The sequence below is a fragment of the Bombina bombina genome, chromosome 4 (genome assembly GCF_027579735.1).
Source record: "Bombina bombina isolate aBomBom1 chromosome 4, aBomBom1.pri, whole genome shotgun sequence".
Lineage (NCBI taxonomy): Eukaryota > Metazoa > Chordata > Amphibia > Anura > Bombinatoridae > Bombina > Bombina bombina.
In genome coordinates, this window is record NC_069502.1 from 45,662,268 (window position 1) to 45,682,324 (window position 20,057).

Consider the following 20,057-nt stretch of genomic DNA (forward strand, 5'->3'; position numbering starts at 1 on the left):
GAAGGGGTGTGGTCTAATGACATCAACACCCTATATCAGGTGTGCATAATTATTAGGCAACTTCCTTTCCTTTGGCAAAATGGGTCAAAAGAAGGACTTGACAGGCTCAGAAAAGTCAAAAATAGTGAGATATCTTGCAGAGGGATGCAGCACTCTTAAAATTGCAAAGCTTCTGAAGCGTGATCATCGAACAATCAAGCGTTTCATTCAAAATAGTCAACAGGGTCGCAAGAAGCGTGTGGAAAAACCAAGGCGCAAAATAACTGCCCATGAACTAAGAAAAGTTAAGCGTGCAGCTGCCAAGATGCCACTTGCCACCAGTTTGGCCATATTTCAGAGCTGCAACATCACTGGAGTGCCCAAAAGCACAAGGTGTGCAATACTCAGAGACATGGCCAAGGTAAGAAAGGCTGAAAGACGACCACCACTGAACAAGACACACAAGCTGAAACGTCAAGACTGGGCCAAGAAATATCTCAAGACTGAGTTTTCTAAGGTTTTATGGACTGATGAAATGAGAGTGAGTCTTGATGGGTCCGTGGCTGGATTGGTAAAGGGCAGAGAGCTCCAGTCCGACTCAGACGCCAGCAAGGTTGAGGTGGAGTACTGGTTTGGGCTGGTATCATCAAAGATGAGCTTGTGGGGCCTTTTCGGGTTGAGGATGGAGTCAAGCTCAACTCCCAGTCCTACTGCCAGTTTCTGGAAGACACCTTCTTCAAGCAGTGGTACAGCAAGAAGTCTGCATCCTTCAAGAAAAACATGATTTTCATGCAGGACTGCTCCATCACACGCGTCCAAGTACTCCACAGCGTGGCTGGCAAGAAAGGGTATAAAAGAAGAAAATCTAATGACATGGCCTCCTTGTTCACCTGATCTGAACCCCATTGAGAACCTGTGGTCCATCATCAAATGTGACATTTAGAAGGAGGGAAAACAGTACACCTCTCTGAACAGTGTCTGGGAGGCTGTGGTTGCTGCTGCACACAATGTTGATGGTGAACAGATCAAAACACTGACAGAATCCATGGATGGCAGGCTTTTGAGTGTCCTTGCAAAGAAAGGTGGCTATATTGGTCACTGATTTGTTTTTGTTTTGTTTTTGAATGTCAGAAATGTATATTTGTGAATGTTGAGATGTTATATTGGTTTCACTGGTAAAAATAAATAATTGAAATGGGTATAAATTTGTTTTTTGTTAAGTTGCCTAATAATTATGCACAGTAATAGTCACCTGCACACACAGATATCCCCCTAAAATAGCTATAACTAAAAACAAACTAAAAACTACTTCCAAAACTATTCAGCTTTGATATTAATGAGTTTTTTGGGTTCATTGAGAACATGGTTGTTCAATAATAAAATTAATCCTCAAAAATACAACTTGCCTAATAATTCTGCACTCCCTGTATATGTATGTAGTATATGGCGTTTGTGTATGTATATATGTAGTATATGGCATGTGTGTATGTATGTAGTATATAGTGTGTGTGTATGTATGTATGTAGTATATGGCGTGTGTGTATGTATGTATGTAGTATATGGTGTGTGTATGTATATATGTAGTATATGGTGTATGTATATATATATATATATATATGTAGTATATGGTGTGTGTGCATGTATGTATGTAGTATATGGCGTGTGTGTATGTATGTAGTATATGTCATGTGTGTATGTATGTAGTATATAGTGTGTGTGTATGTATGTAGTATATGTATGTAGTATATGGTGTGTATGTATGTAGTATATGGTGTGTGTGTATGTATGTAGTATATGGTGTGTGTGTATGTATGTATGTAGTATATGGCGTGTGTGTATGTATGTAGTATATGGCATGTGTGTATGTATGTAATATATGGCGTGTGTGTATGTATTTATGTGTATGTAGTATATGGTGTGTGTGTGTATGTATGTATTATATGGCGTGTGTGTATGTATGTATGTAGTATATGGTGTGTGTGTATGTATGCATTATATGGCGTGTGTGTATGTATGTATGTATGTAGTATATGGTGTGTGTATATGTATGTAGTATATGGTGTGTGTGTATGTATGTAGTATATGGTGTGTGTATATGTATGCAGTATATGGTGTGTGTGTATGTATGTAGTATATGGTGTGTGTATATGTATGTAGTATATGGTGTGTGTATGTATGTAGTATATGGTGTGTGTGTATGTATGTATGTGTGTATGTATGTATGTAGTATATGGTGTGTGTATGTATGTAGTATATGGTGTGTGTGTATGTATGTAGTATATGGTGTGTGTGTATGTATGTAGTATATGGTGTGTATGTATGTAGTATATGGTGTGTGTGTATGTATGTAGTATATGGCGTGTGTGTGTGTGTATGTATGTATGTAGTATATGGTGTGTGTATATGTATGTAGTATATGGTGTGTGTATGTATGTAGTATATGGTATGTATGTATGTAGTATATGGTGTGTGTATATGTATGTAGTATATGGTGTGTGTGTATGTATGTAGTATATGGTGTGTGTATATGTATGCAGTATATGGTGTGTGTGTATGTATGTAGTATATGGTGTGTGTATATGTATGTAGTATATGGTGTGTGTATGTATGTAGTATATGGTGTGTGTGTGTATGTATGTATGTGTGTATGTATGTATGTAGTATATGGTGTGTGTATGTATGTAGTATATGGTGTGTGTGTATGTATGTAGTATATGGTGTGTGTGTATGTATGTAGTATATGGTGTGTATGTATGTAGTATATGGTGTGTGTGTATGTATGTAGTATATGGCGTGTGTGTGTGTATGTATGTATGTAGTATATGGTGTGTGTATATGTATGTAGTATATGGTGTGTGTATGTATGTAGTATATGGTGTGTGTGTATGTATGTAGTATATGGTGTGTGTATATGTATGTAGTATATGGTGTGTGTATGTATGTAGTATATGGTGTGTGTGTATGTATGTATTATATGGTGTGTGTGTATGTATGTAATATATGTTGTGTGTGTATGTATGTATGTAGTATATGGTGTGTGTGTATGTATGTATGTATTATATGGCGTGTGTGTATGTATGTAATATATGGGGTGTGTATGTATGTAGTATACGGCGTGTGTGTATGTATGCATATAGTATATGGTGTGTGTACATGTATGTAGTACATGGTGTGTATGTATGTATGTAGTATATGGTGTGTGTATGTATGTATTATATGGCGTGTGTGTATGTATGTATGTAGTATGTGGTGTGTGTGTATGTATGTATTATATGGTGTGTGTGTATGTATGTAGTATATGGTGTGTGTATGTATGTATTATATGGTGTGTGTGTATGTATGTAGTATATGGTGTGTGTATATGTATGTAGTATATGGTGTGTGTGTATTTATGTAGTATATGGTGTGTGTGTATGTATGTAGTATATGGTATGTGTATGTATGTAGTATATGGTGTGTATATGTATGTAGTATATGGTGTTTGTGTATTTATGTAGTATATGGTGTGTGTATATGTATGTAGTATATGGTATGTGTATGTATGTAGTATATGGTGTGTGTATGTATGTAGTATATGGCGTGTGTGTGTATGTATGTAGTATATAGTGTGTGTATATGTATGTAGTATATGGTGTGTGTATGTATGTAGTATATGGTGTGTGTGTATGTATGTATTATATGGCGTGTGTGTATGTATGTAATATATGGCGTGTGTGTATGTATGTAGTATATGGTGTGTGTGTATGTATGTAATATATGGCGTGTGTATGTATGTAATATATGGCGTGTGTATGTATGTAGTATATGGCATGTGTGTATGTATGTAGTATATGGTGTGTGTACATTTATGTAGTATATGGTGTGTATGTATGTATGTAGTATATGGTGTGTATGTATGTATGTAGTATATGGTATGTGTATGTATGTATGTATTATATGGCATGTGTATGTATGTATTATATGGCGTGTGTGTATGTATGTATGTAGTATATGGTGTGTGTGTATGTATGTATGTAGTTTATGGTGTGTGTGTATGAATGTAGTATATGGTGTGTGTGTATGTATGTAGTATATAGTGTGTGTGTGTATGTATGTAGTATATGGTGTGTGTGTATGTATGTATGTAGTATATGGCGTGTGTGTATGTATGTAGTATATGGTGTGTATGTATGTATGTAGTATATGGTGTGTGTGTATGTATGTAGTATATGGCGTGTGTGTATGTATGTAGTATATGGTGTGTATGTATGTACGTAGTATATGGTGTGTGTGTGTATGTATGTAGTATATGGTGTGTGTGTATGTATGTATGTAGTATATGGTGTGTGTGTATGTATGTATGTAGTATATGGTGTCTATGTATGTATGTAGTATATGGTGTCTATGTATGTATGTATGTAGTATATGGTGTGTGTGTACGTATGTATGTATGTAGTATATGGCGTGTGTGTATGTATGTAGTATATGGTGTGTATGTATGTATGTATGTAGTATATGGGGTGTGTGTATGTATGTATGTAGTATATGGTGTGTATGTATGTATGTATGTAGTATATGGTGTATATGTATGTATGTAGTATATGGTGTGTATGTATGTATGTAGTATATGGTGTGCATGTATGTATGTATGTAGTATATGGTGTGTATGTATGTATGTATGTAGTATATGGCGTGTGTGTATGTATGTAGTATATGGTGTGTATGTATGTATGTATGTATGTAGTATATGGTGTGTATGTATGTATGTAGTATATGGTGTGCATGTATGTATGTATGTAGTATATGGTGTGTATGTATGTAGTATATGGTGTGTGTGTATGTATGTAGTATATGGCGTGTGTGTGTGTATGTATGTATGTAGTATATGGTGTGTGTATGTATGTAGTATATGGTGTGTGTATATGTATGTAGTATATGGTGTGTGTATGTATGTAGTATATGGTGTGTGTGTATGTATGTATTATATGGCGTGTGTGTGTATGTATGTAATATATGTTGTGTGTGTATGTATGTATGTAGTATATGGCATGTGTGTATGTATGTATGTAGTATATGGCGTGTGTGTATGTATGTAGTATATGGCGTGTGTGTATGTATGTATTATATGGCGTGTGTGTATGTATGTAAGGATTAAACACATAGCAAAAGTACTGCTCAGGATGCAGTTATAATCTCATTAATTAATCAACTACATTTTTTTTGTCACAAGAATTATTTTGTTCATTATTTTAATAAAATAGGATTTAAATAGAAAATGCAGTTTTAAACAACTTCCCAATTTACTCCATATGTCTTATTTGCTTTGTTCTCTTGATATTCTTTGTTGAAAAGCCTACATAGGTAGGGTCAGAAGGCGCTTAACATTATTGGGAGCTACTGTGGCTGCACATATATATATTTGGCTCCCCTGAAGTGTTCATCTAGTTCCCAGTAGTATTATGCTGTTCCTTTAACAAAGGATACAAAGAGAATGAAGCAATTTTGAAAATTGGAAAGTTGTTTAAAATTGCATCTTCTGTCTGAATCATGAAAGAAGAAAAAAATGCGGTTTAATGTCTCTTTAATGCAAAGAATAATTAAAAATGTGTGATTGTCTGTTTAAATGTGACTCAATTGGAATACACAAGTCTATACAGAAGTGCAATGCACTGCGGCACACTCTCTCCCTATCCCCATGTCACATTTATAGTCAGTGATTCCCAGTACACGACTAGTACAGCACAAGTGTATCTTGCTCATGAATAGCCGCCTTTCAGCACTATCGGAATGTGCTGTGTGTCACTCGTATAATCCTCTGTAAACCGTACAACCCCTGTACAGCATTAGTCACACGAGTCTTCACAATACGCAAGTTCAGATCTTGTGTCATATCTGAAGAATTCCCCATTGTACAAGGTTTTCTAACTTTCTCACCAAACTCTGCAATGTGTTTTCAACATTCACTGAAGCGTTAAATTGATTTTAATTGCTTAAAAAATGGAAAATTGGACTCTGTCAATTAGGGATTTAATGATTGAGAATCTCAGTAGAGATGGCCCAGACAAGGCAAATTCCTTTTTGTTAATTAGTCTCTTTGTAGTGTAAAAAATAAACAAAACAGCTTTCCTTCCTGATGGGGAAAAAAGAATAAAGCTAAGATTGGTCATATGAGGTCATATGTGGCACAAAGGCAGAAATCTGTGTTTGCAGATAGTTTCCTAGGGTGAGTTGTTAAAGACACATTAAAGCCTTTTTATAAATGTAAAGTTATCATCTGTGGCTAATACCATGAGACGGATATGAAAGGTGAAATTAGACTTTCATGATTCATATGGATTGTGCAATTTTAAGACTTTTCCATTTCATTTTTTTTTATTTTAATCAAATTAACATTGCTTTATTGGTATCCTTTGTTGAAAAGCATACATAGGTAGGCTCAGGAGCAGCAAAGTCCTACTGGAAGCTAGCTCTTATCATTGGCTCACTAAATTAAGTTAGCTCCCAATAGTGCATTGGTTGTAATAAACCATGACCCTCCAGAGGTTTTTAAACTACAATTCCCATTATGCTCAGCCACTTTAAGCTGGCTGAGCATCATGGGAAATGTAGTTCCCAAAACCTCTGGAGGGCCAAGGTTAATCACCCAGGCCATTTTGCAGAGGTTTAGTGTCCATAAAGGTGGGTGCCGCCATGTTGTTACCTAGGTTTCCTTCCATGCTGAAGCCAATTAGGGACAATTATAAATGAGTCGCTAGAGCCTGCAAACAATGACTGCATGGAATAATGCAGTGTTACTATAGTAACTGTAACACTGGAGTCTGCCCTTGCACTTCTAACAGGAATTAGATATACGCACAATTTTCAGAATTAAGTTACAGTAACAGGAGACAAAATATACAATGAAAGCAAATTGCATAGTTATTTTACTAGAAACAATGACACATTTTATAGTACATCAATGTGTTTACTGGCCCTTTAATAAGGGGGTGTCCATCTGACTAGACAAGTCCCTCCCCACTATACGTCCGTCAGTCTGTAGCAAGTGCATATTTCCGCTATCTCACTGGTACAAACAATAAATTGTACACTACCAATAGCAGAGTATTATCGTCATTTTATTTGCATAGCACACAATTCCGTAGAGAGATAGAGGTATAAAATGACAAGAAACATAACTGACTAAACAAATCTATTACAGGAGGAGGAGGGCCCTGCACCGAAGAGCTTACAGTCTACAGGTTGAGGGTGCACAGACATAAAGTTTGGGGTAGCTTGTCTTGTGGTTTGTAGTTGCAGCAGAGAGTTAACCCTTTAACGCCGTTAGGATGTTGTATTTCGTCCGAATTTTGCTGGGCTTTAGCACCGAAGGACGAAATACAACGTCCTAACCGCTTGGCTTTCCTGAAGCCACTGGCGCTTCCCTGATGGGATCGCGGTCTGGAGGGCATGATTAGCATCATAGGGACACCCCCCCTGACATGATCCCATCATTGATATCTTGTGATCACGTGCACGATTTCAATTTTTTTACATCGGAACAATTGTTCCGATGTAGACAAGTTAACACAAAAGGGTTAATACAATTCAATATTTATTTTGGGTAGGATGAAAAACAGAGGAGAGATGGTTTCTGATGGGTTCTATCATTTTATATTAATGGGAAGGCAGAGTTTGTCTCACGTGCCATGACTGTGCTGTCATTTGAGAATCCCTCTGCTGGAGTACAGATGGCTAATCAGTAGTAGTGGGAAACATAAATTGTACACTGACAGTGCAAGCAAGCACAACTAGAACACTGCATTTCTTTACCAATAAACTTTTCTTTCAGTTAGCATCAAAAGCATTAGTTTTGGGGAGCACAGAGTTTATTATTCACATTTGTATTTAGGGGTACTAAGGTTAGGTTTTTTCTGCTTTTTTGCCTGAGTGACAACTTATTAGACTCTGATATTAAAAGGTCGTTATAGTGACAAAATTACATTTTATGTTATCTTATCACTAGTGACACTGCAAAGCTATGTTAACCCTCCAAAGGGTCGTTCTGAAACTAGCGCTGCTGCTTAAAGTGATGGTAAATCCGAGCGTTTAAAAAACGCTCGGATTTACCATCACTAAAAATAAACTGGACTTTCAGTGATGAGTTTGTGAAAAAAGGTGCTAAACTCACACTTTCTGTACCGCGGCCTCCTCGCTTAGGTCAGCAGCTCAGGCCACCCACGGCACAGCGCTCAGATTTACCATCACTTTACAATGGGATGTGGCTACTGAGAGAATTTTAAGGTAAAATATCTTCCTTTTTATAGAGGTGATATTTTCTAGTCTGCTTTTGACTGATCTGCTGCAGCCCTTTCCGGTGATTTCATCTATGGGTGACGTGTCCTTTTGATGTTCATTTGACACTAAACAGCGGTAGTGAGGACACATCTATATCTGTAGCCCCTTTTGTTCCAGCTCAGATTGCATCATCACTGCTCTTTATTTCTTCCAGATTACTAAAAGCAGAGGCATATCGCACTCACCTTTTTGAGTTTCTTCGTCTTCATCTCCACCTCCTGCTGCAGAGATGTGTAGGTTCCTCGCAGTTCCACCGTCTCCTCATCCCTCACGAGCATTTCCTGCTGCATTTCCCGCTCTCTACGTTTCTGCAGGAAAAACATCTCCATTGAGAAAACTACAGATTAACCCTTTCAACCCCCCCCCCTTTAGTAAATCCGCAGCAATACTCTAGTAAGCCCCCATTTGTCTGCGTTCCTGGGAAACATTAAACCTGAAGTGTTAGAGGTCACAAATAAAAACTTATACGACAAAGGGAAATATACAAAGGCAGCCTAAGGCATGGGATGTGAGTTTAAGCAAGTAAGTAAATATTCAATTTGGTGTATTTAGATATTTTAATGTTTTAGATGCTGAAAGAAACAGAGAGTTAGACACAGAAAGAGAGAAAATGTAAAGAGAGAGAGATAAAAAAGTGAGAGAGGTAGAACAATAACCAATAATAAGCCACTCCAGAGAGTGGAGCACCAATGTTTCAGCGTGAGCGATAAGGGGTTTATCACGGCTGTTTGTGCGCGTCGGGTTTAACGCTGGTATTACGAGTTGAAAGAAAACGCGATCGATTGAGTGCAATTGCAATTTACGCTAGAATGATAACTGCTTTCTCAGAGCTGTGGTTAACTGTTTCGCAAAACAAAAAAGTTGCACAAAACACATCAAAAATACATTACAAAGTAAAGTTACACTCATAATAACACTATTTAATAAATATACATTACACAGTACAGTTACACACATAAAAACACCATCTAATAAATATACATTACACAGTACAGTTACACTCATAATAACACCATCTAATAAATATACATTACACAGTACAGTTACACTGATAATAACACCATCTAATAAATATACATTACACAGTACAGTTACACTCATAATAACACCATCTAATAAATATACATTACACAGTACAGTTAAACGTATAATAACACCATCTAATAAATATACATTACACAGTACAGTTACACTCATAATAACACTGTCTAATAAATATACATTACACAGTACAGTTACACACATAATAACACCATCTAATAAATATACATTAAACAGTACAGTTACACTCATAATAACACCATCTAATAAATATACATTACACAGTACAGTTACACACATAATAACACTATCTAATAAATATACATTACACAGTACAGTTACACTCATAATAACACTATCTAATAAATATACATTACACAGTACAGTTACACTCATAATAACACTATCTAATAAATATACATTACACAGTACAGTTACACTCATAATAACACCATCTAATAAATATACATTACACAGTACAGTTACACACATAATAACACCATCTAATAAATATACATTACACAGTACAGTTACACTTATAATAACACCATCTAATAAATATACATTACACAGTATAGTTACACATAATAACACCATCTAATAAATACACATTACACAGTACAGTTAAACGTATAATAACACCATCTAATAAATATACATTACACAGTACAGTTACACTCATAATAACACTGTCTAATAAATATACATTACACAGTACAGTTACACACATAATAACACCATCTAATAAATATACATTAAACAGTACAGTTACACTCATAATAACACCATCTAATAAATATACATTACACAGTACAGTTACACACATAATAACACTATCTAATAAATATACATTACACAGTACAGTTACACACATAATAACACTATCTAATAAATATACATTACACAGTACAGTTACACACATAATAACACCATCTAATAAATATACATTAAACAGTACAGTTACACTCATAATAACACCATCTAATAAATATACATTACACAGTACAGCTACACACATAATAGCACTATCTAATAAATATACATTACACAGTACAGTTACACTCATAATAATACTATCTAATAAATATACATTACATAGTACAGTTACACACATAATAAGACTATCTAATAAAAATACATCACACAGTACAGTTACACTCATAATAACACCATCTAATAAATATACATTACACAGTGCAGTTACACTGATAATAACACCATCTAATAAATATACATTACACAGTACCGTTACACTCATAATAACACCATCTAATAAATATACATTACACAGTACAGTTACACACATAATAACACCATCTAATAAATATATATTACACGATACAGTTACACTGATAATAACACCATCTAATAAATATACATTACACAGTACAGTTACACTCATAATAACACCATCTAATAAATATACATTACACAGTACAGTTACACTCATAATAACACCATCTAATAAATATACATTACACAGTACAGTTACACTTATAATAACACTGTCTAATAAATATACATTACACAGTACAATTACACTCATAATAACACCATCTAATAAATATACATTACACAGTATAGTTACACACAATAACACCATCTAATAAATATACATTACACAGTACAGTTACACGTATAATAACACCATCTAATAAATATACATTACACAGTACAGTTACACTCATAATAACACTGTCTAATAAAAATACATTACACAGTACAGTTACACACATAATAACACCATCTAATAAATATACATTACACAGTACAGTTACACTCATAATAACACCATCTAATAAATATACATTACACAGTACAGTTACACACATAATAACACTATCTAATAAATATACATTACACAGTACAGTTACACACATAATAACACCATCTAATAAATATACATTACACAGTACAGTTACACTCATAATAACACCATCTAAAAAATATACATTACACTGTACAGTTACACTCATAATAACACCATCTAATAAATATACATTACACAGTACAGTTACACTCATAATAATACCATCTAATAAATATACATTACACAGTACAGTTACACACATAATAACACCATCTAATAAATATACATTACACAGTACAGTTACACTCATAATAACACCATCTAATAAATATACATTACACAGTACAGTTACACTCATAATAACACCATCTAATAAATATACATTACACACTACAGTTACACACATAATAACACCATCTAATAAATATACATTACACAGTACAGTTACACTCATAATAACACCATCTAATAAAGATACATTACACAGTACAGTTACACACATAATAACACCATCTAATAAAGATACATTACACAGTACAGTTACACACATAATAACACCATCTAATAAAGATACATTACACACTACAGTTACACTCATAATAACACTAAATAATAAATATACATTACACACTACAGTTACACACATAATAACACCATCTAATAAATATACATTACACAGTACAGTTACACTCATAATAACACCATCTAATAAAGATACATTACACAGTACAGTTACACTCATAATAACGCCATCTAATAAAGATACATTACACACTACAGTTACACTGATAATAACACCATCTAATAAAGATACATTACACACTACAGTTACACACATAATAACACCATCTAATAAATATACATTACACAGTACAGTTACACTCATAACACTATCTAATAAATATACATTACACAGTACAGTTACACTCATAATAACACCATCTAATAAATATACATTACACACTACAGTTACACACATAATAACACCATCTAATAAAGATACATTACACAGTACAGTTACACACATAATAACACCATCTAATAAAGATACATTACACACTACAGTTACACACATAATAACACCATCTAATAAAGATACATTACACAGTACAGTTACACACATAATAACACCATCTAATAAAGATACATTACACAGAACAGTTACACACATAATAACACTAAATAATAAATATACATTACACAGTACAGTTACACACATAATAACACCATCTAATAAAGATACATTACACAGTACAGTTACACTCATAATAACGCCATCTAATCAAGATACATTACACACTACAGTTACACTGATAATAACACCATCTAATAAAGATACATTACACACTACAGTTACACACATAATAACACCATCTAATAAAGATACATTACACAGTACAGTTAAACACATAATAACACCATCTAATAAAGATACATTACACAGTACAGTTACACTCATAATAACGCCATCTAATAAAGATACATTACACACTACAATTACACTGATAATAACACCATCTAATAAAGATACATTACACACTACAGTTACACACATAATAACACCATCTAATAAATATACATTACACAGTACAGTTACACTCATAATAACACTACATCATAAAAATTATTGCAAACCAATATTGCACAAAAAAAGTTATAAAGGCTCAAAGATATGAGATCTCAGGTGTTAGAAAAAATATTTCACATTCCAGTGTTCTGCATATAGCAGATATCATGTATTTAAAAAAAGATATTCCTACATATATCTGTATATATCTATGCCTATATATAATCATGTATATATATATATATATATATATATATATATGTATATAGGTATAAATATATATTTGTGCAAAAATACCTTTAGATATATGTAGAAATATCTATTTAGGAATAAATAGAATATATTCTTCTATGTGAAGAACATTGAAGAGTGAAATATTCCTATTTTTATGTCGGGTTAATGCACACGAGAATATGCGATTGGGTTTGCGTAAAAGTGTTTCTCCCCCCCCCCCCACACTTTTTTATCTCCATTGACTTCTATGACGAAATACGTGAACGCGCATGCGATATTGTAAGTTCGGATTTTTGCACTCATTGGGTTAACGGATGATTCAAAACAGTTTACTTTCAACTCATAATACGAGCTCAACCCGACGCGCATAAAAAGCTTATGTCTAGCACAGTTAACACTTGAGCGGGAGCGTTAATTAGCGCTCCACTTGCAATTTGGCCCAATTTGTGATGTCCCGGAAGAATGATGCAGAGAATACACTAAGACTAATGACACAAATTCTGTCCCATTGCAGGATGAGTGCGTATAATCTACACACACACACTTGCAGATACAGAAAAATGTGCCAACCAAAATAAAGCTGGCAGTGTTATCAGTGCAACCCGGGGATCACAGCTTTTTACTACTGCGCTTAAAATAGCCCAGCGTGAGCACAGAAAATATCAGCGCTGGTGCTCACATTCCGTTTCAAAGAACAAAACGTAAAGTAAAGTAAAAGGAAACAAAGCACAATATGCAGCTACCTAAGTGACCACATGTGATAAGAAGTGCCACCAACACCTCCCCTTTCCCTAAGCAATGAGGTTTGGCAACTCTTATATGTACAATCATACCAGTAATACTCATGTTAATTTGTGAGAGAGAGACAGAGAGACGGATGGAGAGAGAGAGAGGGATGGAGAGAGAGAGTGATGGAGAGAGATAGTGATGGAGAGAGAGGGGGATGGAGAGAGAGAGAGAGAGAGAGGGATGGAGAGAGAGGGGGATGGAGAGAGAGAGAGTGATGGAGAGAGAGGGGGATGGAGAGAGAGAGAGAGAGAGAGAGAGGGATGGAGAGAGAGAGAGAGAGGGATGGAGAGAGAGAGAGGGGGATGGAGAGAGAGAGAGAGAGATGGAGAGAGAGAGGGATGGAGAGAGAGAGAGAAGAGAGAGACGGATGGAGAGAGAGACGGATGGAGAGAGAGAGAGAGAGATAGAGAGAGAGAGAGAGAGAGAGAGAGAAAGAGGGATGGAGAGAGAGAAGAGAGAGAGAGAAAGAGAGAGCGAGAGATGGAGAGACAGAAGAGAGAGAGGAGAGGAAGAGAGATGGAGAGAGAAAGAGAAGGAGAGGAAGTGAGATGGAGAGGAGAGGAAGTGAGATGGAGAGAGAGGAGAGGAAGTGAGATGGAGAGAGAGGAGAGGAAGAGAGATGGAGAGAGAGGAGAGGAAGAGAGATGGAGAGAGAGTGAGAGAAGGAGAGGAAGAGATATGGAGAGAGAGAGAAAGAGAGAGAGAAAATGAGAGGAAGAGAGAGAGAATGAGAGGAAGAGAGAGAGAAAGAGAGAGAGAGAATGAGAGGAAGAGAGAGAGAATGAGAGGAAGAGAGAGAGAATGAGAGGAAGAGAGAGAGAATGAGAGGAAGAGAGAGAGAATGAGAGGAAGAGAGAGAAGGAGAGGAAGAGAGAGAGAATGAGAGGAAGAGAGAGAGAATGAGAGGAAGAGAGAGAGAATGAGAGGAAGAGAGAGAGAGAAAGAGAGAGAGTAATAATAAAGCATAGATCAATTCTGCACCATTATAGGCACAAGAGCACACTGTTACTGCTGTACCAAATAAACAAAGGTCATTTTCATCTAGATAACCTAGTTCAGTTTACTAATATTAGCCAGGAAGATCTATAAAAGGGGAAATGTAACTGCGGAGTAATCGCTACATAAAATAGAACATAGGTTCTTTTTTTTTTTTTTTTTTGCCCTCTTTGGACTTCTGGAAATAGCTTCCTGGAAATCAGTCTTTGTAAAAATAGGACATTTAATTCCAGCAATCAGAAGCATCTCCCAGCTGTAGTGACTCATCAGTCTATAGTCATTATACCTATAGATACGGATCTCATTTATGTGACTCACTTGTTTTGGTTCATGGCTTTAAAGTATAATCAAGTGAAGGGAAAACAATACCAATAGTTCTAATCAAATTTGAAAAGCACTGCTATTTGTGCTAGGCCAGAGTGCTGTAAAGCTTTACATGGTAGGCTACAAAATGTTATACCAACAGCTTAAAGGGACAGGAAACCCTAAACATGTAATTCATGATTCAGGTAGAACATACATTTTTTAAACAACTTCCAAATGTACTTTTATAATCAAATAAGCTTCATTCTCTTGTTATCCTTTGCTGAAGGAACAGCATTGCACTACTTGCAGCTAGCTGAACACTTCTAGTAAACCAATCACAAGCCACAAATGTGTGCAGGTGCCAATCAGCAGCTAGGTTTCATTAGTGTGGGATATGTGCGTATACATTTTCAACAGTGGGTACCAAGAGAACAAAGCACATTTGAAAATCATGCTAGTTTAATTTTGACTTTCCTATCCCTTTAATGCTTCATATATTAGTTAGTTTAGAGATATTCCCTGTATGTGGTGCCAATGCTAAAGCAACTTTTTAAATGCACGTTGCATTACAGTACCATTGCAAGGTTACAATGTCATCATAATATTTACTTCACTGTTCCTTTAAGAAAGAACATCTGGCTTTTGTATTTGTAAATATTTTGTAAACTTAAAGGGACATTAAACACTAAATAAATACTAGATAGAATGATGCATTCAAAGAAAACATTAGTTTGAGAATAACACGTAGATGTATTTTTTAAAGTTTCATTAGTCTATAAAACAATGGGAGCTGCCATGTTGTAAGTTAGGCTACCTTCTCTGCTGTGGCCAATTAGGGACAGTTATAAATAGGTCACTAGAGTGTGCAGCCAATGGCTGTGTGGAATATAACAGTGTTCTGCACTTCTATCACTAACAGGAACTGAAAAGCTCAACATTTCAGAATGGAACTACAGGAAAAGGGAACAAAATAGATAATGAAAGTATATTGCAGAGTTTTATTTACATATATGCTTTATCATTTTATATTACCACTTTTAAGTGTTTAATGTCCCTTTAAAGGGACGGTCATCTCAAATATGTTTGTTCTTTAAAAAGATAGATAATCCCTTTATTACCCATTCCCCAGTTTTGCACAGAAAACACAGTTATATTAATACACTTTTTACCTCTGTGATTAGTATCTAAGCCTCTTCTGACCCCGTAATCAAATGAATTTTTATTTATTAACTATTGACTTGCATTTAAGCCAATTAGTGCTGTGTTGTGCACAACCCACGGCCGTGAGCACAATGTTATCTATATGACTCACATGAACTAGCACTACCCTGTGGTGAAAAGCTAATAAAATAGCATGTGATAAGAGGCTGTCTGTAGTGGCTTAAAACCAGGCAGAAATTTAGAGGTTTAAAGGTTAAAAAGTATATTTATATAACAATTGTGGTTGTGCAAAGCTGGGGAATGGCTAGTAAAGGTGTTATCTATCTTTTTAAACAATAACAATTTTTGTGTTGACTGTCCCTTTAAGTAGTGTATACAGTTGCATAAAGCATTATTAGTAAAAATATAAAACTCTGGGTCTCTCCTAACAATGTGGGGTCATTTTTGTGTTTATCTCTCTTTTTTGCAGTACCAGATGGGACCAAGTAAAATTGCCCACCATTTTTACACAGGCACAAGTTGTCACAACATGCTAAAAAAGTTACCTAAAGGCTCAACTATTTATCCCAGCATGCTCAGCTTCAGTGCTGTTCCCTGACAGAAACTGGGGCACAGCGATGAATATTTTAAGTGAACTGAAGTTAAACAATACCGCAGGTCTGGCCAGTAGGTTTTATCTGATGAGGTATTAATAGCAAAACAAGTGAGGGGGTTAGGTCACTATACAGATCACTAGTTAGGCCTCATCATGAATATTGTGTACAGTTCTAGAGACCGTCTCACCAGAGGATATAAATACAGTAGAAACTGTACAAAGGAGGCTAATAAACTGGTCTAAAAATACAACTTAAAGGGACACTAAACCCACATTTTTTATTTCGTTATTCAGATAGAGCGTGCAATTTTAAGCAACTTTCTAATTTACTCCGATTATCAATTTTTCTTCATTCTCTTGCTATCTTTATTTGAAAAGCAAGAATGTAAGTTTATAAGCCGGCCCATTTTTGGTTCACAACCTGGGTTGTGCTTGCTGATTGGTGGCTAAATGCACCCACCATTAAACAAGTGCTGTCCAGGGTACTAAACCAAAAATTGGCTGGCTCCTTTGCTTAGATGCCTTATTTTTCAAATAATGATAGCAAGAGAATGAAGAAAAATTGATAATAGGAGTAAATTAGAAAGTTGCTTAACCCCTTAATGACCACAATGTACCCTGTATGTCACTGGTCGTTAAGGGTTTTTTCAGGACATAATAGCACAAGTCTAGCAAGAACACACTATTAATGCCCTCCCTCTAGCAGGCTTTGTGGAATAGAGCAGTCTCAACGCTGGTGGCAAGACCACGCTATAAAACAATCAAGTCCCAAAAAAAGGCCAGTGACATACAGGGTACGTCGCTGGTCCTTAAGGGGTTAAAATAGCCTGCTCTATGTGAATCACAAAAGAAAATTTTTTTTACATGAAGGCAAAAGGCATTTTGTTTCCCTTTTAATAACCTATTAAACTATTTAATAAAGCTGAAGGTGAAAGCATTATAAAGTGCAACCCCAGAACAAGAGGTCGTGTAGCAGCTTCAGGAGTAACAAGCACTGCAGGAATTCCTGAGATACGCATAGGATCAGGATATCCTGAGAATTAGTCACGTGCACACTTCATGTTCCTGAATCTCAAGCACATTCTGTGTATATCAGATTGTTTATTTCTATGGCAACGTTGGCCCCCAGCAGTCTGATAAACTGCCTGCAAATCACTATTGTATTTGATTAAAGGGTCATGTTACATTGTGTAAGTATAGTATTGAGGTTATTCCGCACCTCCCTCTAGTAATGGGGCCACCATGTTGAAATCTTTTTTATACATTCCAGTGCCGACCTGTTTGCAAAGTGCAGCAACTCTCCTTTAGATACCTGCAGTGTAACTTAGGTTCCAAAATGGTGGCACCCTAATTAGAGGGAGGTGCATGAAATGTATTTAGGGCCAGATTATAAGTGGAGTGCAATAAATATTGCGTTCGCTGAAGCGATATTTGTGCTCCACTTTGTAATACTACCTCACGCTAATGTGCGCTGGAATTACAAGTCAGGTGTAATGCGAACGTGAGCTCTCATTCACATTGCACGGAAGCATTGCGCTCATGAGAGCGCTCTTTCATAGGTTCCAACCTCGTGCAGTGAAGGGGTAATTAGCGCACCGATGGCAGCATTTTTTTTAAAGATATATATATGACTATATACATATATATTTATGTGTTAATATGTGTATATAATCATATAAATATATATTTACTGGAAAAACACAATTCCCATAGACCACAATGTAAAGGTACTTTTCAGAGCCGTTTTTTTATTCTAACACCCCACACCGACAACTTTAGACCTCAAAAACTGCCCACTGCGGTAATTTTATATATATATAAAAAAAAGCTACATTTCAAAAGACAACAAAAAAAAAAAAACAACTATAATATCCTCTATTTTGAGGGCATTTGGGGCACTTTTAGAAAATGAACAAGAGATTGGATCTCTGGTTAATTTTCAGAGCGCTAATGGCTACCACAAGCTCACAGTAGCAATAACCAGCCAATGGCTGGTAAATTGTCACGCACCTGCAAACGGATAAATTTGCCTGTTTGCGGGAGGGCGATAATTTAGCGCTACACTTGTAATCTGGCCCTTAGTGTATAATGTCCCTTCAGGGACATTTATTGTGCGCTCAAGTAGGATGTGGAGCGCGAGCACCTCCCTGTTTGTGTCAGGCCTCCTATCGTTTCTCACCTGTTCTGCTATCTCCTGACGCTTTATCTCCAGCATTTTCTGCTGCTCGTTCGTATGGTCCATGATATTCTTCCCTCCAATCAGCAGCTTGCTCTCCATTGCCTGAAAACATAAAGCAGATGTTGTGTTAATACTATAACTGCAGTAAACATCTCATGCACAAGCTTAGGGACATTCTGATATAGGGCTAATAAGTAGTGCATACAGAATTGGTGAGGATATTGCATAACAAATATGTCTACTGTCCATGAGAAACAGCAGCCTTGTGACGTTAATTTTATGTCCTGCAATATTGCAGTGTCAGTTGTCTACCTCATACTAATGCTCATTGGCTGATATTTGTGTTGTGCTAATGCTTATTGGCTGATATTTGTGTTGTGCTGATGCTTATTGGCTGATATTTGTGTTGTGCTAATGTTCATTGGCTGATATTTGTGTTGTGCTGATGCTTATTGGCTGATATTTGTGTTGTGCTAATGTTTATTGGCTGATATTTGTGTTGTGCTAATGCTTATAGGCTGATATTTGTGTTGTGCTAATGTTCATTGGCTGATATTTGTGTTGTGCTGATGCTTATTGGCTGATATTTGTGTTGTGCTAATGTTTATTGGCTGATATTTGTGTTGTGCTAATGCTTATAGGCTGATATTTGTGTTGTGCTAATGTTCATTGGCTGATATTTGTGTTGTGCTGATGCTTATTGGCTGATATTTGTGTTGTGCTAATGTTTATTGGCTGATATTTGTGTTGTGCTAATGTTTATTGGCTGATATTTGTGTTGTGCTAATGCTTATTGGCTGATATTTGTGTTGTGCTAATGCTTATTGGCTGATATTTGTGTTGTGCTAATGTTTATTGGCTGATATTTAAGTTGTGCTAATGTTTATTGGCTGATATTTGTGTTGTGCTAATGTTTATTGGCTGATATTTGTGTTGTGCTTATGTTCATTGGCTGATATTTGTGTTGTGCTAATGTTTATTGGCTGATATTTGTGTTGTGCTAATGTTTATTGGCTGATATTTGTGTTGTGCTAATGTTTATTGGCTGATATTTGTGTTGTGCTAATGTTTATTGGCTGATATTTGT

At 35.7% G+C, this 20,057-nt stretch overlaps 1 protein-coding gene across 1 annotated transcript in view; it reads right to left on the minus strand.

Moving 5' to 3' along the window:
- Nucleotides 1-20,057, minus strand: part of KIF3C (kinesin family member 3C) — a 249,701-nt gene that overhangs the window by 93,747 nt on the left and 135,897 nt on the right. Inside the window, exons 3-4 of the mRNA XM_053709474.1 lie at nucleotides 18,971-19,072; nucleotides 8,478-8,600 (exon numbers count right to left, since the gene is read on the minus strand). Coding sequence (XP_053565449.1) covers nucleotides 8,478-8,600; nucleotides 18,971-19,072 — 225 coding nt within the window. The remainder of the gene's footprint in view (nucleotides 1-8,477; nucleotides 8,601-18,970; nucleotides 19,073-20,057) is intronic.